Source organism: Hippoglossus hippoglossus, chromosome 15, assembly GCF_009819705.1.
Source record: "Hippoglossus hippoglossus isolate fHipHip1 chromosome 15, fHipHip1.pri, whole genome shotgun sequence".
NCBI classification, from domain to species: domain Eukaryota; kingdom Metazoa; phylum Chordata; class Actinopteri; order Pleuronectiformes; family Pleuronectidae; genus Hippoglossus; species Hippoglossus hippoglossus.
The window spans coordinates 17,136,654-17,164,230 of NC_047165.1; the positions used below are offsets into that span (position 1 = coordinate 17,136,654).

Here is a 27,577-nt window from a genome sequence, read left to right on the forward strand (position 1 = left end):
ATTTTTGTAATGCTAAACAGTAGCATCTTCCGGGATCTTTATGCATAATAAATGCATTATGCAGCCATAATGTCTGTGGTACCTCAGCATATATGCAATGTAGATTATGGATTTGTTTGAATTATGTCTTTGAATAGGGACAGGTTTTTAACATGCAAAAATGAAGCTAATGATGTGAAGATGTTCTTGGCCTGTCCTGTCCTTTAATCTCTCTATTCATCTAATCCCCTTTTCTCTTCAAAGCCTGCAGCCATGACAACAAAACCATGAATAACACAAGTGTAAAGAAAAATGAATATGCTCAGCAAATCATCGGTTTTAACGTTTTATTATGAATAGTCTTTGCTACAATGAGTATTTAAAAGGTGATAATGTCAAAGAAGCTCAAGCAGTATCAAACTGCTATATGTATTATAGGAAAAAAATGTTTCAGTGAAACACACATGTACACGTGAGGGGGTGGGGTCTGTCATGATCTGGTATATATATATATATATATTTTGTTGATGTTAATATATTGTTAATACTCAGCCATAACTTAGTCATGATGATATCCCTGCTTTCTAAACATATTATCTGCTGAGTAAGGAGGTTTAACAATAACACCACAATCCACAAAAAATCCAAATATTAAGACTGGTGGGAAAATGTATTTTTCTGTTAACTAATCTATATCTATGCATATCACAATCACACAATACTGTCACTTTCAACTTGCAGAACAAAATTAAAAAAGAGCCATATAAATAAAAAAAGAACCCATTAAAAGGACATGTCCGCCCATTAGTGATCTATATAAAACACATCAATAATAAAACCATGGTATAGCTCCTCCAATCATAAATACAGTCAGTAGTAGCGTCTTCTTTCCATAATTCAGTATGTGCACTGCACATTAGAATGTATTTTTATTTGTAAAATCATCATTTAAAAGAAAAACTCAGAGGTCCCTTTTCCCAAAGAACTTCTTGAAGACGGACTTGTTGCGTGGCCGCGGCAGGCTGGCGTAGCTCGTCAGAGCAGAGTCCTGACCGGCGTCCTGCTGCCACTCAGCCGCGGCCGGCACCGAAGACTCAGAGCTCCTGCATGTGGACGTGCCGTCTGACGACTTGTCTCCAACCACCAGGGTCACACAGTAGTTGGAGCCTCTCTCCAGGCCTCCAGCTGGGTGCAGCAGGGGCCTGATCCTCTGGTAGGTGGCTGAGGTGGAAAAACATGACAAACAGAACATTAGAAGACAAAAACAAACCAGGTGTTTAGGATTCACAGGCACATTACAGATCATTTAGGTTAATAAGTGGAAACCTGATGTGAAGGAGTGGGAGCGGCGCTTGTTGCTGAGCCAGTCCTGGCCGCTGAACACGGGGGAGTGAGGGGAGGAGGAGGTGAGACTGCCGGAGGCTGCAGACAGTCTGTGAGTCACCGTCTGCTTCGCTCTGCCTTCATCATCATCTGGAGAGCGACACAAATATTAAACGTACACAACGACAGACAGTTACTGTAGTGACAGCCATGTCTCTGTGTGCTCTTTGTGTCAGATAGACAATGTCCTAGCTCCCCCTAGTGGTACACACGGCACCTGCAACTGCCATTCACTATTTTCTCTGCTAGTTGGAGCAATTCAATTCAGTTTCATTTGTATAGCGCCAAATCCCAACATATATTATCCCAAGACACAACATCAATCCATCCATTATCTATACTGCTTATCACTTAAGGGTTGCGGGGGGAGCTGAAGCAAATCCCAACTGGCGAGAGGTGGGCTGGCCCCTGGTCGGTCACCAGGGTATCTCAGGGTCAACAAATAGAAACAAACAACCATTCACAATTAACCTAACCCCAATCTGCATGTCTTAAGACTCTGCGAGGTTGCCAGAGTACCTGGAGAAAACCCACACACACAGGGGAGAACAAGCAAACTCCACATACAAAGACCCCCCGACAAACCGGGATTCGAACCTGGAACCTTCTTGCTGTGAGGCGGCAGTGCTAACATCACTGTTCCACCCTAACAGACAAGAACGTAAAATGAAATCATGATTTCCTTTTTGACCTCAACAGTAGCCTCAAAGACAAAGAGGCTTGGTTGATGAAACCATTACACATCTCGTGTGAATACAAATCAATAATTAGCATCGAGGAGTGCATCCTCAAACATGAGTGGTCCAGTGGGGCTGTTGAGTCGCCAGCGATGGGGGTTGCTGCTTGAAATCCTTCCAGTAAATGTGGAGTAGATGTAATATGCTGTAGCTATTGTTGCACACAGACGCCTCCTGACTCACCACAGCAGCCTCCGTGTGACGATGAGCTAGTCGGGTGCTCGTCCAGACTCCTTAAAGGACTCTGTGGCATTTGACTGAACTCTCTGGTGAGGACTACGATCTCTTTGGTTTGGGCGGCGCCCGGTGGCTTGCGCCTGGGTAACGTGGAGGTGACATCATGGCGGGAGGAGCAGTGGCATTTGGCCAGGCCGTGACAGCCGGAGCAGAGCGAGGGATTTCTGAGCGGAGAGAGATTTTATCATTTTGTAATTATTACATATAAACCGTTATTGTAAAGATGATTGAATGTGGAAATCAATAATTGAAGAGAAGTAATTCAACCACTGTATCTTACAAGGAAATGGGGAGGCCTTGATCGACAGGGACACTTGATATTGCAGACACAGACTCACTCTGACCTTTTGAAACAAAAACATACAAATGAATCACACCAGTGTAATATAAACTTAGTATTGGCATGAATAAGCTTTGAAATAATGATGATTACCGGTGTTTGCCTGTATTTTCATCATCCACTTCTTCATCATGAAGCGTGAGGGGGCATTGAGCAGATATTCAGACCCGTCGCGGAGCCTGAAGGTCAGAGAGACGAACGGTCAAACAGGAAGTTTGTCTCATGTGAAATATCATCACAGTCATTTCTAGTGGGTGTCGTACTGTAGTCTGAAGCAGTTGGGTTTCTTGGTGTACTCTGGCGCAGGTGAACACTCGGCTCCCAGGAGGTTCAGCGGGAGGCCACATGCAGAACCCTGCAACACAGACTGATCAGCACTGACTTCATACCAGCCACTTTAATTATTCATCACTTCTCCCGGGCTCTCACTCTCTCTGCTGATATTTTGTTCTGCTTACCCTCAGTATATCCTTTCTATCCTGGTAGAAACACAAGGTGTGTCGATGTAAGACGGCGTGGTAGGAGCTCCAACCTCTGGAGGCTGCCTGTGAAAATAAGATAAGAGCGTGTGTGTGTGTGTGAGTGTCTGTGTGTTGCTGACTGTGGGCTTTAACATTTGCTGACCATGCTGCTGGTTTGGACACTAACAGGAGACTCTCTTACTTTCTTTCCTCCCAGCTGCAGCTTGTGCTTCCTCTCCAGCGTTCCCTCCATCGACTGCAGGTCCGGCTTCCCGCTCTATTTGGACGAACACTGTGGTTAATTCACTCAGGCAAAAATATTTTAGACACAAAGAGCCCCCCCACGTTGCATCAAAGTCTCACCAGAGTGAAACAGCGCCCTCCCGTGGCCATCAGTTGTTCCTGCTTCTCCATGTCCTCGAGGCTTTGAGAGGATTTTCTGGGCTGACAGGCCCCGTCTAAATCCATGTGGACCGACAGCAGACTCATTGACTGGTCCTGTTCAGAAAGAGACGATTCTACAGTCATGACTCATGATGAAAATATTATTTAGTATAGCTGATATCAACACAGCAACATGACAACGGCTGCAGACCCCAACTACATGTTTACAGCTAATTTATTGCACAAATATATATTGGTATTCTTATTAATATTGGGAATTTGTATCTGTGATTAATATGATTTAACTTGCAGTACATGAGAGGAGTGTGTTTTTTAAAAGGTTTATTCCACCCAATTTACATAAAATATATAATAGTTTCACGAACCAGGAGTGGTATCTACATGTGGAGATATTTGGGGGTTTATTTATCATGGCTTTTTTGTTACAGTTTTTTTTTAAAAAAAGGCTTAAAGCACCACCAGGTACATTTTCCACCGAAGCAGAAATCTCAAAGACTCTTTTCTCAAAACCTGTGCAAATAAAACTTAATTCATCTGCAGGGCTACGCACAAGTAAAGGCTCAATTATGCTTTCTTAAGAGGTACATTTTCACAACTTCCTCCACTGCATGTGTTTGTTGTTGTCACAAACTCTCAACTCTACGCTGCCCTCTAGTGAATATATTGCTTAACAACCATGTCAAGGTAAAGGACACACAGAAGTATGTGGGTATTGCTGGTCGTTTGAAAACAAGCATATCTATTTTTGTACATCTAGGAGGCATAAATGAGTGAAAAACATAATTATTTGTAATTTGGGTGAGTTGACCCTTTAATAGGAAAAGTCTTACAGAGACATCTCTGTATATCTGATTCTGACCTCACCTTCGAACCACCTGTGTTCTCATCCGCCTCCTTCCTCACCTTTGCCTCCTCCACCTCCTCTTCCTCCTTCTCCTCCTCATCCTCTCTGTATTGATAAATGTATCTCTGATTGTCGCCCACGTCTGGCAGCTTCATGGGATCGGACGCCGTCTCGTTCACTGTCACTGACATGGTCTTGCTGGCTGGTTCCCTGTTCGGAAACGCCGCCCAGGACCTCCTGTCTCCTGAAGCCAGTGGAGGGAGGCGAACTTTGGCCCTGTGCTCCTTGTCGTAGCCCAGCAGGCTCTGAATGTGGGACGGCAGCTTGAACTCGGCCACAAGGAGGTTGGGCGCAGAGGCGGTGACCAGGTTCCTGTAGAGCACATCCGGGGTCTTGGGTGAAGGCAAGCGAGAATGAGGAACGTCGGGTTTGTCTGAGGGTACGGAGTCGTCCTGGCTGGGCTGGTACATGATATCTGAGCAGATGCTTTGTCTGTAGTTAGTCGTCTGATTCCAGATGTCCTCCAGCTCCTCTTCCTCCTCCTCAAACTGCTGGTGGTCCAGGTGGACAGGCTCTGTTTGCTGCTCTGCAGATGGACCTAAGGGTGTTGTGTTGTTCTGTCTTGTTTTAGAACAGTCTATACCTCCCACCTGCAGGGACACGAGCCTCCCCACCACTACCTTAGGCTGTGGGACATCTGGACATGGTGCATCAGCGCAAACCTTGATGCTGCTGGGGGGCGTGGAGATCCCAGAGTCTACCGAGTCCTGATGAACGCTCACGCTCACTGTTGACTTTAGATTCACCACCATGTGAGAAGCTTGGCTCAGGCACTGGAGCCCTGGGCTCACTTCACGCACACTATGGGGTCTTGCACATTTGTGGTACTGGTGTCCATTCAGGTCTCGAATGAGCGTGTGGACACTGAGGCACTCATGTTTCTGTGCAGCTGTACTTTTGGCTTGGTTCACATAAATAGGGAGATCGGAGGGCTGACTGGTCCCATCCCTGTCCCCATCCTGCTCTGCAGCCTTCCGCAGACAGCACTGGATTTTGCATGGTTTGGTTTGAACCTCATCTTCTCGCAGGGACAGAGGAGGTGGGGGTTGGGATCTCTTCTCCGCATCAGACGGAGCTTTCACTACAGGGGTCGGAGTCTGTGTTTCAGAAATGCTGACCTCTGAGGAGCCGTGTGTGATGGCAGCAGTGGGACGAGTCTGTTTGAAGGAGCTCAGGGCTGAGTGTCTCTGAGAGTGGGGGTCCGGATCAGTCCCTGCTCCTTTTTTGGACTCAGGGGGTGCAATTGTAATGATGTCCTGGATGCTGGGAATAAGAGTCATGTCCTTGGGCAGGTCAAAGCTCAGCACAGAGCCCAAAGAGAGGAATCTGCAGTGGCTCCTCACCTGACTTGTGGAGGGTAACGGGTTTGGCCCCTCTGATACGACATATGGAATGGTGCTGTATTCGCCCGAACACTCTGTATCAATGTCCTTCAACAGAGGATTCTTCATATAGTCTATAGCTTCTACTCCATATCCACCGGCTGGGCTCTTTGGGGAACTCCGCTTCCTCCTGCTTTCCTTCAGCGGCCACGTGTGTGTGTCGTATGTCATGGTATCGCACCCGTAATGAGCCACCTCGTCCGTTTGCGCCTCCACTCCCATGATTTTCTGGATGGTGTGTCTGCGAGCGTCTCTCTTCCGCTTTCTCTTCTTGCCCATTCTCTTGAGGCTGCTGAAGAGGAAGCCGCTGCCGCTCCCCGTCGAAGGGCGGAAGGTCACGTTGGTTGTCTGAGGTGCGGATGCCGAGGAAGGCAGTGAGGAGGATGAGGATGGCAGGAAAGTTGGGGAGGCTGAGGCTGCGGAGCGGCTCTTTTGGCGGGGCAAGGTGATACTCTCATACACAGGGGCCGCAGCCAAGTTGTTATCCTTGACATGCAAGTAGGTACTTACCTATAAAAAGAGAGGAACATATATTAGGCATGTGCACAAGCTCTCATTTCCACCTGTAATTGCATTATAGTCAATGTTTGACCTCAGTGAGCCTTGAGAACAAGAGGTTTTTAATGGGTTACAGACAAATTAAGACATTAGAGAAAAACGGACGAAGGCAAACAGCTCTTTATCAGAAACAAACATCAGAATCTGTTTCTCTACACTTCACACATCTAAGAAAACAATAGATGCAGGAATGAACAAGCTTCATACAGCAATTTATATGTGTAAAAAAACAGGAAAGACAATAAAAACACACAAAAAACACGGACATGATTGCAATCGCACACTTGAGCACTTAAACAAAATCACATGTGGCTACACATGCCGTCATAGCCAGATGTAATAGCTTGACCTTTCAACTCTGTGACTAATCTCTTGTTTCTGTGGAAGCCCCAGACCATAAATCACTGTGTGCAGTCTGGGGGCCTTTCTTGAAAGTTCAGCACCAGTTCTCTGTATAACGACCCCGCCTGTGTTTGGCGCACTCCTACTGGGAGCCATTTTGGACCACACGTTTCCCAGGATGCGAGGGTGAGGTCACGTATTAAACACAATGGTGGCACAGCCAGAGCGAGCCAAACAAGTCCAGGTTTACATCAGACTTGTGGTGAAATGACTCAAGGAGATGAGAGAGCTTCTGTCAACGTTAGCAGCAGGGAGACGAGTGTGTGTGTGTGTGTGTGTGTGTGTGTGTGTGTGTGTGTGTGTGTGTGTGTGTGTGTGTGTGTGCGCGCACACTGTCTTACTCTTCACCCTCATTCTGTCTCTGTCGTCGCTGCTTTCCAGCTTTAAATCCTGCCTCATTTAACAAAGTGACGTCCAAAGAAAAGTTTTAACGGTAGAGGAAAGTTGGACTGTAAACACACTGATTCACTGTCTGATTTTCTGTTGGGAATTCAAGCGTTCATCTGAGTTTACACAAGACGAACTGAAACAGCAAAATGACGACTGACAGACTCACATTCAGTCCAGGAAATCCAAAATATAAACAGTTTAAAGAGTCTAAAATATATACTTCTGAATACTTCCTTATGATTCAAATACTTCAATACTGCTAAGAATATTTTTAATATATTAATTTATTTTTGAGCGTAGCAACTGTGGATGATTTTCTGGAGCCTGTCTGTCTTGTCTGTCTGTCTGTCTGTCTATCAATCTATCAATCTATCGATCTATCTGTGCATTCTAATTATCATGTTTATATTTGTACAAATGGACTGTAAAAGTAGCACCTCTCCTTAAACATCCCATTAAATATCACAACATAACATGCTTCATAAAAAAATTACTCTATTAGGTTTTTGAATTGCATCTTTGTCCTGCAGTTAGATGGCATATTTTGAGTTTTGACAGTAAAATGGTTTGTTGTTTTTTCTCACTGTATATATTCCAGCCCCAGATCGTGATACCACTCTAGCATGACCTGTTTCCTTTTACTCTCATGGGGGGGTGTGCTGCTGTATTAAGAGCAGCTGTACCCCCTAACACGGGTTAGTAAGAGCATGCTACCCCCAGGAAAACACCTGCACACAGCACAGCATGCCCACACTTCGAGACGCAGCATGCAACTCCAGTTCACACCGCGCAATTTACCTCGTTTGCACTCTGCCGATAAATCTTTCTCTTTCGCTTTAAGCTACCCAAAGTATTTTCCAAAAGCCCCTGGCAGCGCCTCCAAAAGTTTTTACAGGAAGAGGAGTGAGGCAGAGTGGGCTGAGGGAGAAAATGGGGAAAAAGGAAGATGTGAAGGCCAAAGAGGAGAGAGGGGATTGAGTGGCAGAGGGAAATCCCATGCATGTCATTACAGACAGTGAATGTTGCTGCACGGTTCTTCGGGAGCAGCAACATGTATCATCTGTTTCAGTGATTTTATGAGAGGAAATGTGTGTAGACAGTAATACTGATATTCTATAATAATATTTAGTGTTTCTCACCCTGTGCACAGGCTCAGACGTGTCCTCCTCCACCTCCTCCGTCCCAGCAGGTGGCTCCAGCACCTGAACCTGGCTTTCCCCTGTGTTACCAAAGCTGAGGATGAGGTTGACCGTGCCCCCGAGAGCAGGGCTGCTGGGCTCTTTGAGGACCACGATAGAGGGTTTGGGAGACTCTGAGAGGGAGGCCTCACCTCCCCGTGGTCCAATACTGTTCATGACCTCATAACCATCCTCCAACTGCTCCTCCTCCTGTTGCTCAGTTTGTCTGGGTGGAAGGGACGAGGGTCGGCTGTCTCCTGACACGTTTGACTTGTCGTCTTCGGAGGTAACGAGCGAGGACTGATGGGACTCGTAGACTTGTAGCTCAGGAGCTGAAATCTGTTTGGGAAGCTATGGAGATAAGGAGTAAACAAATATTCATGTTGGTAAATCATTAAAAAATCTGTACCACAAACTTATATCCTGTAGCAGGAAACATATGTTGTGGCACTGGCATTGTTTCCACCACTCCTCAGCCACAGTCCATCCAGGGGCAGATCCAGGGATGGGGCAAGGGGGGCATTGGCCCCAGCAGATACCTGACTGTCCTAGATACACCACTGAGTCAATCGATCTGTCAGTTCTTCTTGAGGTTTTGTGATTTGTTACGATGATTTAAAAAAAAATTATAATTATTTATAATAATTTCGTGGTTTATTAGTTATAGAGTTTTTGTGGATGTCCTGATCTGTGAGGATTTACGGGCTGCACAGAACCCAAATCATCAGCACCACATCAGGATTTATTATGTAAGTTATATGTAAGTTATATATATTGAAATAAAAGAAACAAAAACACTTAAAAGAAGCCTCCATACATTAGCTGAGATGGTACAATCCCCTTTCTCTGTGAAATATAAAACTGTAAAGAAAGGGTACATTTTATAATTTTTAACAGACTCTATTTATGTAGAGCTTTTATATTCTTATTAACAACTCAAAGCCATTCAAACACATTCGTTCAGTGCTACATTATGCTGAACTTTTTCTATCACACATCACTTCGCCAAGCAGGCTGGAAGAGCTGGGGATCGAACCCCCAACCTTCTGGTTATTGGACGATCTGCTCTACCCCCTCCACCTACTTTTTTAAGGGAATAATTCCTTTGCCAAGTATTCAGGACTGTCCCTACGATAAAAGCCTCCCTGCTCATTTACCTCTGATAATGTGGAGCACATTGTAGCCTCAGAATAAATGTTGTCTTGTGAAAGCTCCTGTCTGCTCTTCTTGTGAAGCCACTGCTGTTTCTGAGCCCTCCAGTGCACCAAGATCCACCCGAGCATACTCCTCAGTTCCTCCAACCGCTCCCTCACCTGCAAGACAGAACTCAGTGTTTGTAACAGCAGCTAAATGAATCCAACAACATATATAAGGATCAGAGTGTTAGTGTGCAGCCCTGCTCACCATCTGTGTGAGGTGGTGTTCTTTGTCTAAAAGGTTCTTCCCTGCGGCCGCCAGCTCATCAAACTCCTCAAACTTCAGCTCAATCTGCAAGTCCAGCTCTGCAGCCAGCGGCCTCTGCCCGTCCTTCCCAGGATGCAAGGCGGTGTCTGAGAAAATGCACGACCTGGTGTCTTCCGTCCATGAGCTATCAAAGAGGAGCGGGGGTGGGGGTAGGAGACGAGGAACAGGGCCGTGAGAAAAGCCACACATTCACAAAACATGAGAATGACCAGACTCCCCAACAGGACAGATATTCATCGCCTTGTCACACTCAGCCCGGGAAACTAGCACTGACCTCCTCAGCACATCTTAAATTATACATTTCACCAGGGGACCATGCGCTTGACAAGGAGAACATCCTGTTCTTCCCTTGAAAGGATACTGTAATGGATTACGAAAGACATTCTGGCCCGGAGAGGGGGTCACACGATCCCCATGCCCTGCTTACATCATGGCGAGGTAGCTCCTGAAGAAGTCCTGGAGCTGCACAAACTCCTGCAGCCGTGATTTGTTCTCCGCGACGCTCCTTCCCAGCTCGGCCCAGGCCTGCAGCGTGGCCTGGATCTTTGCCCCGAGTACGTGCACTCTCTCTGGACACAGCTCCTCCAACCGCGAGGCCAGGTTCTCCATCTCCTTCACCTCCTCCCTCATGACTTCATAGTCAATCTGTGGAAAATCAAAGTGAAGATCTATCATCTCCCATCAAACCTGGTATCGCTCAGACAGCCTGTACCAATTGTATCTCTGCATGGCTATGACCTCATCCCCATAGCGTTATGCATATTATTCAGCATATGGTCTACATGTGGGCTGCCACGCTGTAGCAAGCTTGCAATCTTTTTCCACTTTATTCTTGTTTTTGACGAGTCGGTAATTAATAGCACAGAGGGTTCTCTGGGAGTTATACTTCATAACATTTCTCAGATACAGTAAGTCTCCAGAACACTGAGCTGTGAATGCCTGTCTGCTGACGGCACAGTTATTTCAGTGGAGGGAGATTAGGTCATTTCTGCTCTTCAATAGTATCAAGTCCAGACAGCTGCATGTGAGTGTGTGTGTGTGTGTGTGTGTGTGTGTGTGTGTGTGTGTGTGTGTGTGTGTGTGTGTGTGTGTGTGTGTGTGTGTGTGTGTGTGTGTGTGTGTGTGTGTGTGTGTGTGTGTGTGTGTGTGATAAACATAACACTGCCCAAAAAATGACTCACACACAACTTTACCATCCCCAACCTCACATCTCCAACCTTGTTACCGACAAACACACACACACATTTTTGTTGAGTTGTGACTCACACAAGCATAAATAAATATCCTGTGTGAATAATAAACTTTTGCACGCTCGATGTGTGTTTGTGTGTGTGTGTGATTGCATGGTGCAGTTTATATAACAAATTAAACACAGCACAAAGCGGGGTGGGCTGGCCCTTTTTTTTTTGTGATGTGAGAAAATCTGGCACAACAGGAAACAGACTGTGGAACAATGTGTCGGGGAGCGAGTGCGAGAAAGAGAAGGGGGAGCTTCCCCCTTTTTCATTATCCAGAGTCAGTTGAATGGAATATTGGATCGTATCAGTACCAGTGAATCATTTTCAATGTTTACGCCATAATTACTACGATGTGCCAGCATCTCCCACTCACCTCCAGGTGGTCCTGCCTCTCCTGCAGAGCCTCCAGGCCGCAGCGCTCTGGCTCGCACTGGATGGCCAAGTCCGTCTCCCTCTCCAGGATGTCCAGGCCGAGCTCCTTGCCGCAGCACAAGCACTCCTCCACGCGCACAGCGAGCCCGGCGTGCTGGGCGAGACACAGAGTCATCATGAGCGCTCACAGGACGCCGTTGAGTCATTACACTTCGCTGCATGTTATTTGTTTTCCAATGAAAGCCACATTGCTAATGAGTGTTTAGAACTGTGTCATGAAGTCGCCTCTGGGCTTGTGGGTAAGTTCTGTTGTGACACGTGTGCTGCTTTATGTTATTTTTTTTAATAAATCAAATTAACATAAAAATGCTCATGTGGAGGGGGGTGGTGGCTCGTTTGGGGCCGATTAAAACACATAGCCACAGAAAAAAGGAAACCAGATGCGGCCCAACTGGTTTGTGCAGCTGGAGGGACTTAAGAGAATTCAGCATCATCTAAGATCTTTATAACTTAACAAACACTGCAGGAAAACATTGGTAATACAGAACTAGAGCTGCCATGTGCGCATGTTGTCTCAAGTGATTCCCATCTCCTTACCTTGCTCAGCAGGTCCTGGATGGCTTGGTCGTGGCTCTGCGATCGCCCTCTTTCCCTCACAGTGTCGTTCAGCATCTCTACGGCCTCACGCAGTTCCTCCACAGGGTCCCCCATGGTTTCCAACAGGGGCTCCCCACCACCACCGCCACTGCTCTGGAGTCCCAGCAATGAAGGAGCGGAGGAAATCTCCCCGTGGAGAGGCTGGTAGGTAGAGAGAGGGAGAGAGCTGTTATTGATTGGTGGACCGACTGTTGATCTTAATAATACAAAATATCCTTTATCACATTTGTGTTTTCTTGTCAAGCAAATAGTTATTACCTCCACCAATTTCCCCCCTTGGTTGGGTTGTATGTTTAATTGTAAGCAAGATTACACAAAAACAACTGAACAGATTTATATGAAACTTGGTGGAAGGATGCAGTGTGGGTGATTACATTTTGGTGCAGATCCGGATGAGAAGGTGGATCTAGGATTTTTTTTTCCTCTTCCATTAAAAGATTTTTCAAGAAATATTTAGTTTTTCAATATTGTCACCATTTCATGGATCTTAATAAAAATGATCAGACACATTTAGGGAACTGATATCTATGAGTGTGGGAAATTTGGTACAGCTTGATTGAATTTAAGGGGAATTTTGAGGTAAGCATTCACTTATTCAGTGCTGTTCAAGTTTATATTTATATTTATCCCGAAGATTTCTGATGTCACCTCAGGACAATGAAAGTGAAGACTACCCACACAGACACGTGGAGAACATTCAATGATCTTGGCTGAACCAGAGTTTGAACCAGCAACCTTCGTGTTGTGAGGAGACAGTGCTAAATTAACCTTTTCATTTGTTTTAACTTTGTCAAAGATGACCCTATGAGGAGGTTACCAACTCTGGTGAGTCGTGTCTTACCTGGCCGAGGCTGTACCGGCAACCGTCCTGGCTCTCCTCCAGCTCCACCCGCTCCAGGAACTCCGTCAGCATCCGTGTGTCCTGCAGCTCTGAGCTCTGCTGGGTCAGGGCGCTCTGGACACGATGGTACCTGGAAAACACACACACACACAGACCCACGGGAATGTTTTCATGACCAGCTACACCTTAACGGTAATCCACATCCGCATATACAACCCTACATCCTTCAGCAGAACCACATTACACAGACCGCAGGCAGTAACTCGCCATGCCAGAGCTGTTTATGTAATCATATATCATGTGTCACATAAACATATCCTGCACTTTGGGGCGTGAAGGTACTTTGTCCGTGCAGAGTTTATACTTGAGATGGTAAAGGAGCAAATTTGAAAGGGTATTTTTCTCACAATAAATGAGCCATAAGTTGCTTGTATTTCACGTTAAATAATGACATCATCCCAAGTGTCTTACAGCTGCTTAGCGAGAGCCTCCACCTGCACCAACGGCCCCTCAGACTGCACATCCCTGCCCTCCATAACACCCCCGCCCTGGAAACACTCAAACTGAACCCTTTCCGTCTCTTTATTTTCCTTGGTCAGCTTGGTGTTCTTTACAGAGTCTGAACTTAGGTTTATGGATGTTGGTACGTCCAGTAAATAGAGTTCAACATCATACGGTTTGACTGAGAGTCCATGGCAACAAGCTTGTCTTCCGAGAGGCGTCATTTTTGCAAACAGAGAACGGGTGACTCTGACACACACTGACAAGCTGTGGGTGAAGTGCATGTCAGGACGGTGGGGTAGACCTCACTAAGTGCTGCATGAATCACAAATGAGTAAACTTGGGTCCTGCAGCGAATGAGCGCATGGAGAATATTTTTGCCAGGTTGGAGAGAAAAAGCAGCTCATGAGATCTATGGATATATATTTCTGAGGTTTATGGGGTGAAATTGTTTGTCTTCAAAAAAAGCAGAGGTTTTTTTTATGGATAAACTCTTCCATGTTGGATCGCAGACGTGCCAAGCCCAAACCTGTGACCTCTTGGAAACACTGACAAGATTCTTACTTTATTTCCTGACCACAGTGACGAGCAAACCCCCAAAGTCTCATCCACAACATGAGCCTTCCATGATGAGAGACATCAGGTGGGCTAACCAGGACTTTAACCATCCTGCCTCCCGAAAAACTCACTTTCTTTCCACCTCGTCCATGCGCGCTGGCAGCCACTGTGTGAGCGGGTGACTGTGGCCGTGGAGGCGGTCCACCTCTTGCCTCAGAGCGCCGAGCTCCATGCTGCGCGCTGCCACCTCTTTCTCCAGCAGACAGCTCTCCCTCTCCGCCACGCTCATCGTTTCAGGGTCACCGGCGAGTGCAGATTCCTTCATGGAGAGTTCGACAGACTCCAGCCATGCCTCCAGGCTGCCCAGGGCCTGCAGCACTTTCACAACCTGTACAGTGAGGAAGCAAAGAGGATAGTTATGTACAACTGATGCACTCTCAGAGGTGTCCAAAGTACACACATTTTTTACTCAAGTACAGATACTTGAGTTAAAAACGACTCAAGTAAAAGTAGTAGTACTGATTCAACCTCTTTACTCAAGTAAAAGAAAACAGCACAGGCTCTGAAATGTACTAAAGACTTCCCCACTTGTCTCAAACAAACTGAGAATTAATATAGTTCGAACTTAAACCACTCTCACTTGAAATAAAATAAAAATACATTTACTAAAAGAAGGGTTTGATGCAAGAAAAGATCTGTGAGTAGTTCTAGCCCACAGCCAGGGAGCTGGCAAAAGTCCGCCAGTGATACAGGAATCGTCATCTTTTGGCAACAAAAGATCGAGTATATCTCGGTCCAGGCAACTCAGTGAGAACTTAAACCATACTCATTTTCATAAACTACAGATATTGTAACGGAACAAAGTGGTGAAAATCAGCTAAGTGCCCATTTAAATAAGGCCAAGGATGAGGAATGCTTCTACATTGAAAGCTTAGTCGTCGTTGTCAGCGACATTGGCTGTTTCTTCACTTTCTCACGCTCTGTGCCTCTTGAGTCTCCCTCTATTGTCTGAATTTATATAATTATAATTTCCCTTAAATGCTATAAAACAAAAGTTTAGAGACTTTTCTCAAGGAGTAGAGAGTACAGCTATTTGTATTAAAATGTAGCGATTACTAGTAATGATGGCAGGTATATCTAATGGAAGTAGACATTATACTCTGACCTGCATCTTTTGTACTAAAAGATTCATGCTTTCCAACTAAATCATCCATCTGGGTGGATTTACAGCCTCTTTCCATCTCCTAATTCACTCTTAATTACATGGAAGCACAATTTATATGCCTCGCAAAAGCCCTCATTAATTGTTGGGAATATACAATATACCTCACAGTCTCCCAGTGAACCTGAAAGGCTATTGCAGCCAATTAAGGTGGAAAAGATGAAAGTTAATGTGCTTCTAACCATGAGAGTTTGCACACAGTCCAGGCTCCGGTCCAGCATTAAAACATCTAACAATGAGAGAGCTGATCCAGAATCATCCATCATAAAGTTCCCCTGCAACTTCAAAAAGGTAAGATGAGTGCTTCTAGTGAAACCTTTTTATGAATCTTACCCTAAAACCCAGCTCCTCTGAGGCCTGCAGAAACACAGCGTTCCTCTGGTGCCTCCTCCGCAGTTCTTCCCACAGGACGTCCAGCTGGCCGAGGAACTCCTCGATCCTGGCGCTGCCGGGGTGCTGAGCTCGGACCAGCCCGCGGCCCTCCTGGGGAAGAGGCGTTAAACTGATGAGAGCGTGTGATGACTTAGGACTGGGGATTTATGTTGCAATGTACGGGGCTAATCTTCAGCTTTGGGTAACTGAATCTGTCTCGGATGAAATATCAGCTCGTTACGTAATTATTACACAAACCAGACCTGTCAACGTGCCCAGTTTGGGAAATAAGGGGAATATTTTTATTCAAGGCATTGATCCAAGGTCATGAGAAAATGAATGTGATGTACTGCCTCTAGTAACACTTCTTTTATGGAACTTTTCTGCAAAGCAGACCACGCACAATGCACAATTGTAATTACATTTACAAAGGAATCAAATCGGCAAAAATATCCACATAGATACACATACTCATCTACACGTAGAAATTCCTGCATATTAACAATCAGGTTTTTTAAATGTGGGTAAACTCTTGATTGTACTCCAGATGTTATGTTAGTGGGTGTTTGTGGGGTTTTTGACCAGTGGAAAAGGCTTTTGTGGCCTCTAGGTGTTAAAAGCAATGGTCCCAGATCTGGTAGAATAAAAGGGCTTATCTTTTAAAGAAGCTTAAAAAAGGGATGATGTTTGTCACAGCCTTCAGCCACTGCTTCAGAGTGGGAGCTTTGAGACCAAGATACATTTAAAAACTGCATAGAAGAGAATATGTTAGAAAAAAAATCAGCCGGTAGCTCATCAGCTGATCCCAGCAAACACGAGATATAAAGTGCCCATAAGGATTTTGTTGAGTTGTTGTCGACAACAGACAGATATTTAGTGCAGAATCTACTCACCCTTTTGACCACCTCTATCCTGGCTCTGTTGGTGAGGATGTCTTGCTCCAGGGTGCGCTGATACCTCCTGGCAGCCTCCAGGCCCTCGATGCTTGCGATGGAACACACCTGCGTGGCCATGGACACGTTGTCCTTCAGCCAGGACAGAGTCTGACAGGGAGACAAACAGGGACATGGTAAATGGACTGGAGTTATATACTGTAGCACTTTTATGGGCCACTTAAAGTTTGTTACACTACAAGACTCATAGAGCGCCTTTAATTGCTGCGCTCTTTGGGGTTCAACATCTCCGCCAATGACACTTCAGCATGTGGACTAGAGCATCTGGGGATCAAACCACCGACCTTTTAGTTAGTGGATGACCCGCCTGAGCCACAGCCGGAAAGCATTATGGTTAGAAAAAGAACAGTTAAACGTCTAATCATCTAAATTCAGCACAACAAACGTGGTATTTAGCTGCTACAGTGACCAGGATATAGATGATGCTGCCCACTCTGACCTTTAAGCACATTTTCAGCATTTGTAAAAAAAACAAAAACAGGTCAATTACTGGATAATGATGAAAAAAAGCACATGTGAAAATAAGTTTAATATAAAGTGTGACCTAATGCCTTTGGCTTTTTAGAAGAAATTGGTGTAATAACTGATGAGTAAAACTGCAGCGCTGACTTGTCAACTAATTTTTATGAATTCTGACCCTGACTTCACTGCACTTGCTCTGTCCAGACAGTGCAGGCAGTTTGGGAAGTTGATTTCTGGCGTTAGAATTAAAAAGCGAGTGTGCCTGGCAGAGGTCGAGTCACCTTGTCAGCAGATATGGTAAACTTCTGAAGCTGCATGTGGAGCTGTGGGTGGCCTGGAGGGGCAGCGGCGAGTTTGGGCTCCGTTCCGGGCTTCCTGCTGCAAAGCAAACACAGACATGTGACTCCACTTATGACTTACATAAAGACCTCTGGTTATGTAAGTCGCAGAGAGAGACAGAGGGAGAAGCCAGGCTGAAATGTCACCTTTCTGCCTTCAGTTGATGTCTGACGATGACATCATTGGCACACGCGGGGCTGTCTCCCACGGGCGGAGAGGTGTGGTTCACTGATGGCTGCTCCTGGCTCTGGCTGCACAGCGCTCTCCTGCCATTCTCACATTCAACAGTACTCTGTCGACAAAAGGAGCACAAGTCTAATAGATCAGCAACATTACACGCGAGCAGTGTTTTTCTTTTTCCTGATGCATAAACATCTCAGATTGAGGATTTCACAGAAAGTGAGGCATTGCTGCAGCTCACTGTTACAACGTGGCTGGAGGCTGGACAACATGGCCGGCTGCCCACAGCGGAGTAAAGCCTCTCCTGTAAACCACCCAACCCAAACTCCACTTTCTTACAAAGGTCTGCTATTCCCAGTGAAAAAATCCAGAGTCGGGCTGACGCTACACGCTGCCCTTTTCTGTTTGACAGCATCAAAGTTTGAAATAAAATACCACAGATGGCAGCGAGAGTTTGAATAAATCATAATTGCTTCATGAAAGAGCACATTAAGCCTAACAAGGCTGCCAACATGTGCTGTACCACTCGGATGACGAAAATCACCGAAAGAGCCATTGCAGTTGGAAATGTGACCCTTTTTAAACTCCCCAAGCCCCAGCTCTCATTAAATAGCAGCAGCATTAGATACTGATTTCCGTTGTCGTCCTCTCTGCCTCTGTTTAGAACTGTGCAGTGGAGTTTTTTACAAAGGTCAGAGCTACAGACCTTGTCTATGTGCAGAAACGTATTAAAGACGTCAAGCCTCTTTTACAGCCTTCTGAACATGACTGTTTGCTTGGCCTGTGTTAACGCTGGTTGCAGCTGTAAAAGTGACCTATGATCAATCGAATTCAGCGCTTTGTCCAGATTTTATGGTCTGTGTTTCATAAAATGAAATTCGCTTTATTTCTGTTTCGCGTGTAGGGTTTATATAAACGTTTCAATGATTTTCAAAACTGGTGTTATTTCTGTATACGTTGCATGTCAGTTATCTCAGAGGTCTGTTAAGCAATCGACAATCTTCATGAACCAAGTTTATAACTTTTCAAAAGATGAAGCTCTGTAATTCAGCTGGATGAAAAGCATTGTAGCAACAAAATGAGCATGTGCTTTTACTTTGTAGGCAAATTCATCAAATGTGAATTTATGTGTCAGTCCAATATGGGCAACTAAAAATAATCTAATTCTCAAAATGATCTGGTGGGACAGATATTGGCCAGTTGCCGACCACTGCTACAGGTTATCTGAGGACGTAGAGGAACATTCAGGTCAAAGGCACAATGTCCCCCCCAACTGACTGCTACAAAGCGCTGATTGACTCTTTATTCTAATGTTATTAATACTGAATATATCTCATGTCCACATCACACCAAACTCGACACTGCACTTCCCTGGGCAAACAACACACAGGCCAAGTGTGAAGCCAATAAGATTTACAGTTTTTGTATGTATTCCACGGTTTGAGTATTTTAAAGATTGGACAAAGGACTTCTAATGAGAACTACATGTAGTTGCACTATTACAGAGTGGCATATCCTGATAATTGGCCTTTTATACAATTGCACATCACTGTAAAAGAGTGTGTGCGCCTTTTTTTTTTGGTTCTTGTCCTTCTTTGTATTGTTTTTTCACTCTGAAGTACCAAGAAATATTTAACTTTATTTGCTTTACTTACCAAGTCTGGTTGGCATGAATGTGACAGAAGTAAATAAAGTTTGAATTTAGTAAAACATTTTCTTATGCTTACATTTCTCTGTCTAACTGCATGTATAATTCTGACTGCCACTACAACCGCTCTGGCACAGGTAAAGGTTCTTCAACAATCAGCAAGATAAACATGCATCTGTCAATGATTTCATGCATTTTACAAATCTGGATTGCTGGATTCAAACAGCCGCCAAAAAGCACAAAACATGAATCATTAATAATGATAATATAATAATATGGAGTAGATTTAATTTCATCTTGTTATTATTTGACTGGGCTAAGTGAGTAAGAATGGAAAGTTTCAACTTCAATAATACACTGGAGATTGGGAAATTTGAAGGAGTCGCATATGATTTACGAACATGTCAGTTAATTTTAAGGCAAATAGGATTATTGGCTCATTTATGTGTTAAAGCTGCAAAACACTAACATTCTAGTGGGTCTGATTTAACAGATTGATGAACCTAATGGACGTCTCCTCCTCAGATATTCTGTCCTTCATCCTTCACACTGGCTTCCACTCTCAACAACTCAACATCCGACTCTTCCTTATGAAGTGTAACTATATCAGTCACAGCAAAACCAAACAAAACTGTTGTTTATTGATTTTCAATGTCATATTCAATGGTATTCTTCCTTTTAGACTCAGCCAATCATCTCCTATTTCAACAGACATCTCCCTGATCTGTTGATCTTTATCTGTTTTCTACTGAGCTGCTCTTCCCCTGTGCGTCTTCCTTTGCAACGTGCTATGAGGTGATGTCAGCCAAGAACTATCACTTAGCACCGAGCCCATCTGGTCTGCAGACCCTGCATCTGGTTACAATTATCCTGAGAAACAGACGATGGCCATGTTTACCTCCAGAAACAAGAAGCGAATGCACTGCGTGTGGACACCGACATTTGCTTTATAATCCATGTACCCACATGGACACTAAAACCTTAAAAGAGATCAACAGATATACTTATATGTATATATACACCTATAATAAGGAAAGTGTGTCTGTAATAGTCTCAGAGTCACTACCAGCCCGCAGACCTGTGCAGCTGCATCTACTATTGTTAAAAATACTGTAATCAATTCAGTACACCCGGGAGCTGCGAAGGTATGGGACAAATTACTTTTACTGTTCGACTGGTCGTTCTGACTTGGGGCCTTTTGGGCTCCAGGGTTTTGTTTGGAGCGTCTCATTAATCCTTCCATAAAGAGTAACGAGGCTTCCAAAGACAGTGCGCTCAGGTAACTCCCAGTTCAGTGCAATAAAGAACTACTAACTGCTGTAAAAAAGAAAGGGCTCAGGATTGCTATGCCAACGAGCTCGGCGCCCGTTGAGAGAAACCGCCGCCGAGCCATGAGGCTCCTCTGGCCTGATGGGCTCCCTGTCACAGGTGGGGAGTAAGAACCTGAAAACATGAGCAGGGAAATAAACCGAAACAGTAAAACAGGCAGAGGGCAAAGAGGGAAGATTCTCTCTCCTCCGACATCTGGGCACTTTCTCATCGGGCAAAATGAGGCCAGAGGCTCAGCGGGGACTTGACAAGAAACTCGGGGTCGATGAAAGAAGAAGAGCACTGCATTGTGCGATACCTCTGGACTGAGCACACACTTACACCATTTGATGTGCTAACATTAAAGACTATGATATTCACATAATTGCTGGGTTTTATACCTCACACTTATATTTCTCTTCCAAAAGACGTACTTCCTGATAGGTTTATGGGCAGTGATATGACTGGTGTACTGCAGTGTTCAATAAAGTGCTGGTTTAGGCCTCTAATATGAAGAATATGGTGTCTGAGTAATCCACATGCTCGGCAGATAGACCACTCACCCTGGGTTGACCCACCAACCATCTTTTAATATCGCATTAATCCAATGACTGTGTACTTTTCTCGGAGTGGCCAAGATATTACTCTACCATGAAGTGAAATTTTGGGGTCGGCAGGGAAAAGCGTATATTTGCTCTGGCCCACCGTTCAAACATGGTGTACAGTCACAGTTTGACATATTTCATGGAGACATATGGAATCGTTGTGCCAGGGTCAATAACACCTCTAAAAGCTCTTCCTGTGACTCCTGCTGGGTGACATTCATAACATTAGCAGACTGGGGTTCTTTTTAGGAGATAGCTAGAGAAGCTTGGCAAGAAAACAGAGCCAAGTTACATATTGCTGAGTTTTAGAGCCACTGGTATTCATCCTAACTGTCACCAGACGACAGTATTAAGAGCAACTAACTAGCTGGTAGGATGGAAAACCAGCTGTCGGTTGCCTAGAAGAAACCACCTCTCTACAGCGCATTCGGCAGAAATACTGTTATTTAGGAAAAACCTGCTTAAAATGTTAAATCAGGCATTTTCCAAACCAAAGCACAAAGTGCGTCACTTTCTGCACATGTCGTAGTTCTGGAAGAAGCTGACCTCATCTTTCGCCCGCATCGATGGCGTCAAGAGCCACAGAGTGGTTTCCCCAGCCTCCGAACCAAAAAAACAAAAACAAAGCTACTCACCACACAGCCTTTCAGACGATTCTGCTCCTCCTTCACCTCCTTTCCCATGATCCTTTGTGTCTCCATTCCCACATTGCCCTGGGGTTCAAGCGCCAGTGTCAGGGGGTCGGCGTCTTCCCTGGTGAAAGTGGAACCAGTGGGAGAGAGCGTGGTCCTGTCGCTCCTGCAGGACGAGCAGAGCAGGGGTTTTACAGCGGCGCTGACAGCAGCATGATAAATTCCAATTATGGCCCTGAGGTTTTCTTCCAGTGTTTGTCTTATTTGGTTGAAATAGCTGATAAGACAGATGAGGTGATGTAATAGTTGGATCTAAAGATAGCCCGCTGACATGAGAAGCTGCAGCCTGAGAAATGTTTGGAGAGCAGGAATGTTGGCGATGGATGTCAGTGTATTATTATGAAAACTGAAAATGCTGCAAGTCTGCAGAAGGCCCTCGGACCCACCATTTTCTGGACATTCTATAAATGTATAATTTTTGGTGTGACATATTCAAGTGGTTCTCTGATGTGTATGGGTCTATGTTCCCTGATCCAGAGATTTATATTGTATATATTTAGGTTTTCCCTACAAAACCAGAGTGACTCTGTGCAAAGCATTATAATGAATGGAATGATAATTGCTAAAAAAGGCCATTTTAAAGCTCAGACACTGCCTCAGTGTAATAGATAATTCAAATCGTCATTAATCTTTAAATATATTGCGTTTCTTGATCACCTTGATCAGTCTTACTTCATGTCCAGCAAAAGAAATTGCTGTGCCTTCCACATTGAATGCTTGTGTTAAGACATGTGCTAAAGTAGCCATGATGAAGATGTCTGGTTTATTGTTTTAATTCATGTAAATATGCCCTCTTTTTTGTGTGTGTTACTGCTCATTTTAGTGCCACATTGTCGCAAAAATGTAAATAAATATACTTATATGAACATGAAAAATGTTCAATCTTTTATGCCCAGGTAGAGTGGAGGGATGATTAATGTTATCCATTGGCCAATTCAATGCTCTGTACAAAAATAACACATCAAATGATTGGCCGGACCCATAAAAACATAACGCATGGATAAAAGTCACCAGAAGATGAACCCTAATGATTTTGATAAAAACATTAAGCATATGCGGAAGTGCTTAAAAGTGCAATACCACGGAGGGCCGGCAGGGGCTGGCTCGATATTCAAAGAACGTCAACTTCTCTCATCAAATACTAAAACGTACTCCTCTGTATCAATGTTCTGGGTCCATCTGAGATAAATGTCATTATTAATCAGATCTCAGGGCTAAAAAAGCAACAGGTTTGGCGATGTGTCTGTCTGATGTCCCCAGACGTCAGGGATGTGTCAGTAAATCAGTGTTGACCCCAGTGCACAAACTTTAGTTCCCACAGCATCTAAATGTGGCTGCAATGGTAAATATTGCCTCTGATAGTATACTAAACATCTGCATTTTTACTGTAGCCTATATAAGTAAGAATAAATCTGTTGTATTAATGCTATAAAGATCTTGTAAATATGTTTCATCATAGATTTAGCTAATTGTTCAAGGAGAATGCAGAATTTCAGTAGTTAGACAAGAACAAACCATGTTGCCAACTTAACTCCATCAGCCAAGACATTATTCACCATGTACAATAATCAAACATATGTCAAATTTCAAAGCAGTGCAGAAAACTGAAAACTATAAACCAAAAAGTGTGTGGTGAGGGATGACGTGTGTGGCAGGCGGTCTCCAGACGACCCAGACAGAGCGCTCCTTCACTTTGCTTATAATTATTCAAGAATTCAATCCCAAATCAAACACGTCTAATCAAGAGAAAGAGAGAACGCTCTTTTTCTGTTGGAAAACTTCTCCCATGTTCTGCCAGTATAGACTTTTTATGTCTGGTACCAGAAGAGTAATAACAGCTACATACGGTTCCAGCTCGGTGGAAATCTGTAGAGAACCAATTACTGAGAGAAATGGCTCATGTATTCACAGGGCCACCAAAGTTGTGGTATCCTTGGCCTGCTCTCTTACCTGAAAGCTTTATGAAGAAGTGCCCAGCAGTCCTTCACCTCGCTCTGCTTCTGCGTGACGCCGGCAGCCAGGGCAGGATGCAGATTGGACAGCTGGGACACGCTCACGTCCAGCATCTACCACACACAGGCCTGTCGGTTAGTTAGAGAAGGCTTCTGCAACGCGCAACACTCGGGATCTGACCAAGTGCTGCTGCTTCAGGTGAAAAGATGTTTCCTACCATGATCTGACTGGCAATGTCACGGATCTCTCTGTCGCCAAAGCCGTCCCACTCTTTAGCTGCAGATAGGCTTTTCCTCTGGAAGAAAGGATACGCAACAGAATATGTGAAAGATAAGATAAGATAAATTAACTTATTACAGCAGCAGATAATCAGAGGGAGGTAGACAAGAGAACACGTGAAAGTAAAAAATAGAATAAAATAGAAAATGTTAAAAATGAAATGACATAAAAAAAAAAGTAAATAAGAACTTTCACTACTGACAGAAATGTTATTTGTCGAGAAATGTAGATGAGTGAAGTGCAGTGGCACAGGATGATTGTACGAGGATGTGTGTATATTGCATTATTGCATTATATATGAGGAATTATTGAAATAGACGTATATATATATATATATAGGTAGGTATGGTATACAATATGAATATCAGTACAAAAATAGTATGTGCCATAAATGACTATAAAATCACTGTTATGTATTAAATAACAGTATATTATATATAGTATAACTATATATATATGTATATAAATTCACAGTAGTACACAATATGATATGAATATAAAATGGAATGTAAATTATATATATAAATGGGTGAATTTCAAAATAAAACGCATACATATGGTATAATATAACTGGTGTACTTTATACAGAAATTCATATAATATGCATGAGGATACTGATGTGCAAAAGGAAAATTTTATCAGAATTATTGAAGTAATGGTGGGTAGTTGTAATATCAAAAACCGTGCAACATTTTTATTTACATTATGACTGGTGTATATACAGTATGTGAAAAATGAGAATCTCAGCTCAGTCAAAAAGAAAAAGACGAGTCGACAGTTTTACCATGTTGTTGATGGCAAACAGTGTGTTATCAGCCTGCTGGTAGAAGGAGGACACCTCCAGAGCCAGCTGAAGATTTGCATGGTAGTTTTTCAGATGAGACTGGACCTTCAGCCACCTACACAGAGAGCAGATGACAAAACAAGTAAGTGCAGTCCTCAAATAATCTTCACATTGAAAATACATCATGCCGCACAGCAGTTAGACGAGAGGGGACAACGTGTACATTTTATTGATGTGTTTCCTCCGGGTGGAGATGTTTTTGCCATCTGTCTTCCCCTGTTTCTCCAGCTTTAGAGCCAAGTGGTTGATCTCCTCGTGGAGGTTTCTGTAGAGCTGCTCATCCTGCAGGGAAACAGAGGAACACACTCCAACTATGACCTCACCTGTCTTTACCATACACCCTGAAAGACAAATTGCGCTCACGCCATAGATAAATTACTTGGAAACCTCTGGGGAAAAATATGTAATATAAAGCAGTCACACATGGGAATGTATATAGGTTTATCTCAAGAATGTGGTTTCGCAGGTATACTGTGTTTCTGGTAATTATGAATAGTTCTTTTGCTCGTACCTGTTTTAGATCTAAAATTCTCCTGGTCAGCTGCATTTTGTCAACATTCTCCCCCAGGACGTTCACCAGAGACGGCTCCTCTTCCTGCTGGCACATATAAAACTCTGTGTTTACATCCCCCATTTATTAGGAACCCCACCATTATTCCCTCTCAGAAGCAGCAGGATTGTAAGCCCTGCTAGCAAGGAGGACGCTGAGCAGAAGTGGCCGTCAGCGGTACGGAGAAAACTTTGAACTTGATACTAATGCACAGAGGAAAGAATGACAGGAACTAAATGGGGAATAGCAACATCCACCATTACATTCCCACAGGTCCATTATCAATCATCAGTTCCCCCTGTGCCAGGGTTAGAGCAGGGATATAAACACGGGCCTGAAGATGACTGGGTTTTTGATAATAACAGGCAGATGTTTTACACTGGTGAATATACACAAACAAGAGATGTCTTCAGGATACGTCAGGAGATCATTTCCTGGATTAGCAAGTGCTGGTTTGTTTTTTTGCCAGTTATGAGAGCTGTCTTTCCACTCAGGAGTGAAACGTCTGTGAAGGTGCATAAAAATAACTCGCTTCACATTTCATCCAAATTCACATGAGGGTTAAATTTGGCAATAAAACAAAATGTCAAACTTCACAATTTCTTGAAAAGCAATCAATAATATCTAAAAAATGCAAAAAGTTGGCTCAGAAAACAAATAGCCTTCATTCTATGTCTAAATCTACTTCTTACACATAGTCAAACAACAGAAAAGGAGAGGAATTGTTTTCTCTACCTTCTCTTTAATCCATGCCTCCAGCTTGTCCACTTTCTTGTTGAACTCCTGCAGGTTCTTGGCCCCTCCGAGGGCCCTCGTCTGATTTGCAGCTGTCAGTTTCAGGGTCTGCCACTGGTCCCTGAGCTGGCCCAGCTGCTTCTTCACCAGGTCGGACGTGGGGTTCAGCTTGCAGATCAGCTGCTCACCCATCTGTTGAAACACGAGGTCGCAGTTCAGATACGGTGAAGCAGCCAGATTAACATGCAACAGCGGCTGAGCACATCTCACACCTCAGGTTTGTCTGACACATTGTTTCACATGTTGAAAAACTGCCATTCAAACTCTCCCGGTTCCGTATCTGCTTCCTTGGCTGTCTGAGTGTCAGACGAGGTTAATTATCAGCATTGTAACATTTCTAAACATTTTGTCCGGAGGGAGACTTTATAAACCGGCCTGACAGAGCCGTCTGGAACACAGAGGGTCTGCTTTTCTCTCCGCTCGACTGGAAATGCCTACGAGACCATTATGTTGTGTGTTATGTGAGCCGACAGAGTCTTTGAGCACCAGAGACAGTGATTAATGGTCCCATTCAGGTCCTGTTAAAAAGTTAAATAATTATTTACTTTTGGACGTGTTGCCCTGGTGTGTGTGCTCTGGTGACATGGTAACATTTCAGTTCGTGTGCAGCCTCGTGCTGAATCGTCTTGTTACCTGGTTGAGTTGAATGAGCGTGTTCTCAAAGTCTTTGAGGTCCCTCTGGAGCGTCTGCGAGGCCTCCTCCCAGTCCTGCAGGGGGCAGCGCTGAATGTTACAGCCGTCCTTCAGGTCCTGCAGTTTGCTTCTGATCCATGCCTCGGCCTGCATCACAGACACAGACAACAAGACATGTTTTACACTGTGAACAGCCTTTTTATAGACATGATTTAGCTGTTCAATGATATTTCTGTTAAAATGACATCTGGGAATGCGTCAGTTTCATCAGATGTAATTTAACATTGCTGAGGTTTTATGAGGTAGCAACAACAACCTCAGGGTGTGCAGTGATACAAAGTGCAAAGTGATAATAGCTGATTGGCCCCCAAGTGGATTTTGTTTATTTTATTTTGCACTAAAAAGTGAAATAATGCAATGATGTGAGCACACGTTTTATAGATCAGCTCTGCAATGCAATAAGAGCAATGGTGGAGAATATTACGTGAGTGAAACTTTAAATAAAGTAAAAAAGCTCAATACAAAAAATCAAACACACACTATATATAAGAGGATGCAAGTGTAAAACCAAAGTGTATACTGTATAAGCATATGTGTTTATAAGTTATTGTAATGTGTTATACAGTGTTTTTAAATGAAATTTATATGTAGAGCTTTCAAATGCAAGAGCCAACAGTTCACTCAACACTGTGTGGTCACAGTGGTAAACACAGTCTTATTTCTGCGGATCAGGAGAGCAAACAGGCCCCACTTTC

At 44.1% G+C, this 27,577-nt stretch overlaps 1 protein-coding gene across 4 annotated transcripts in view; it reads right to left on the minus strand.

Annotated features, from left to right (window-relative positions):
• Positions 1-311: 311 nt before the first annotated feature.
• The window catches only part of LOC117775298, a 32,223-nt gene continuing 4,957 nt past the window's right edge, over positions 312-27,577 (minus strand). Inside the window, exons 4-34 of one of the 4 annotated variants that reach the window (XM_034608321.1) lie at positions 26,823-26,969; positions 26,130-26,321; positions 25,356-25,439; positions 25,008-25,126; positions 24,785-24,899; positions 23,939-24,016; positions 23,719-23,834; positions 21,712-21,874; positions 17,482-17,627; positions 17,278-17,374; positions 16,475-16,624; positions 15,543-15,692; positions 14,119-14,375; positions 12,929-13,058; positions 12,028-12,228; positions 11,432-11,584; positions 10,248-10,465; positions 9,761-9,944; positions 9,514-9,669; positions 8,318-8,707; positions 7,977-8,096; positions 4,407-6,338; positions 3,501-3,635; positions 3,340-3,414; positions 3,135-3,221; positions 2,940-3,031; positions 2,770-2,855; positions 2,617-2,680; positions 2,283-2,500; positions 1,306-1,452; positions 312-1,200 (exon numbers count right to left, since the gene is read on the minus strand). In XM_034608321.1, the coding sequence (XP_034464212.1) occupies positions 941-1,200; positions 1,306-1,452; positions 2,283-2,500; positions 2,617-2,680; positions 2,770-2,855; positions 2,940-3,031; positions 3,135-3,221; positions 3,340-3,414; positions 3,501-3,635; positions 4,407-6,338; positions 7,977-8,096; positions 8,318-8,707; positions 9,514-9,669; positions 9,761-9,944; positions 10,248-10,465; positions 11,432-11,584; positions 12,028-12,228; positions 12,929-13,058; positions 14,119-14,375; positions 15,543-15,692; positions 16,475-16,624; positions 17,278-17,374; positions 17,482-17,627; positions 21,712-21,874; positions 23,719-23,834; positions 23,939-24,016; positions 24,785-24,899; positions 25,008-25,126; positions 25,356-25,439; positions 26,130-26,321; positions 26,823-26,969 (6,462 nt within the window). In that variant the 3' untranslated portion in view covers positions 312-940. Of the gene's footprint in view, positions 1,201-1,305; positions 1,453-2,282; positions 2,501-2,616; positions 2,681-2,769; positions 2,856-2,939; positions 3,032-3,134; positions 3,222-3,339; positions 3,415-3,500; positions 3,636-4,406; positions 6,339-7,976; positions 8,097-8,317; positions 8,708-9,513; positions 9,670-9,760; positions 9,945-10,247; positions 10,466-11,431; positions 11,585-12,027; positions 12,229-12,928; positions 13,059-14,118; positions 14,376-15,542; positions 15,693-16,474; positions 16,625-17,277; positions 17,375-17,481; positions 17,628-21,711; positions 21,875-23,718; positions 23,835-23,938; positions 24,017-24,784; positions 24,900-25,007; positions 25,127-25,355; positions 25,443-26,129; positions 26,322-26,822; positions 26,970-27,577 lie in introns of all 4 variants that reach the window. The other 3 variants (XM_034608322.1, XM_034608320.1, XM_034608323.1) reach the window with 3 other exon arrangements.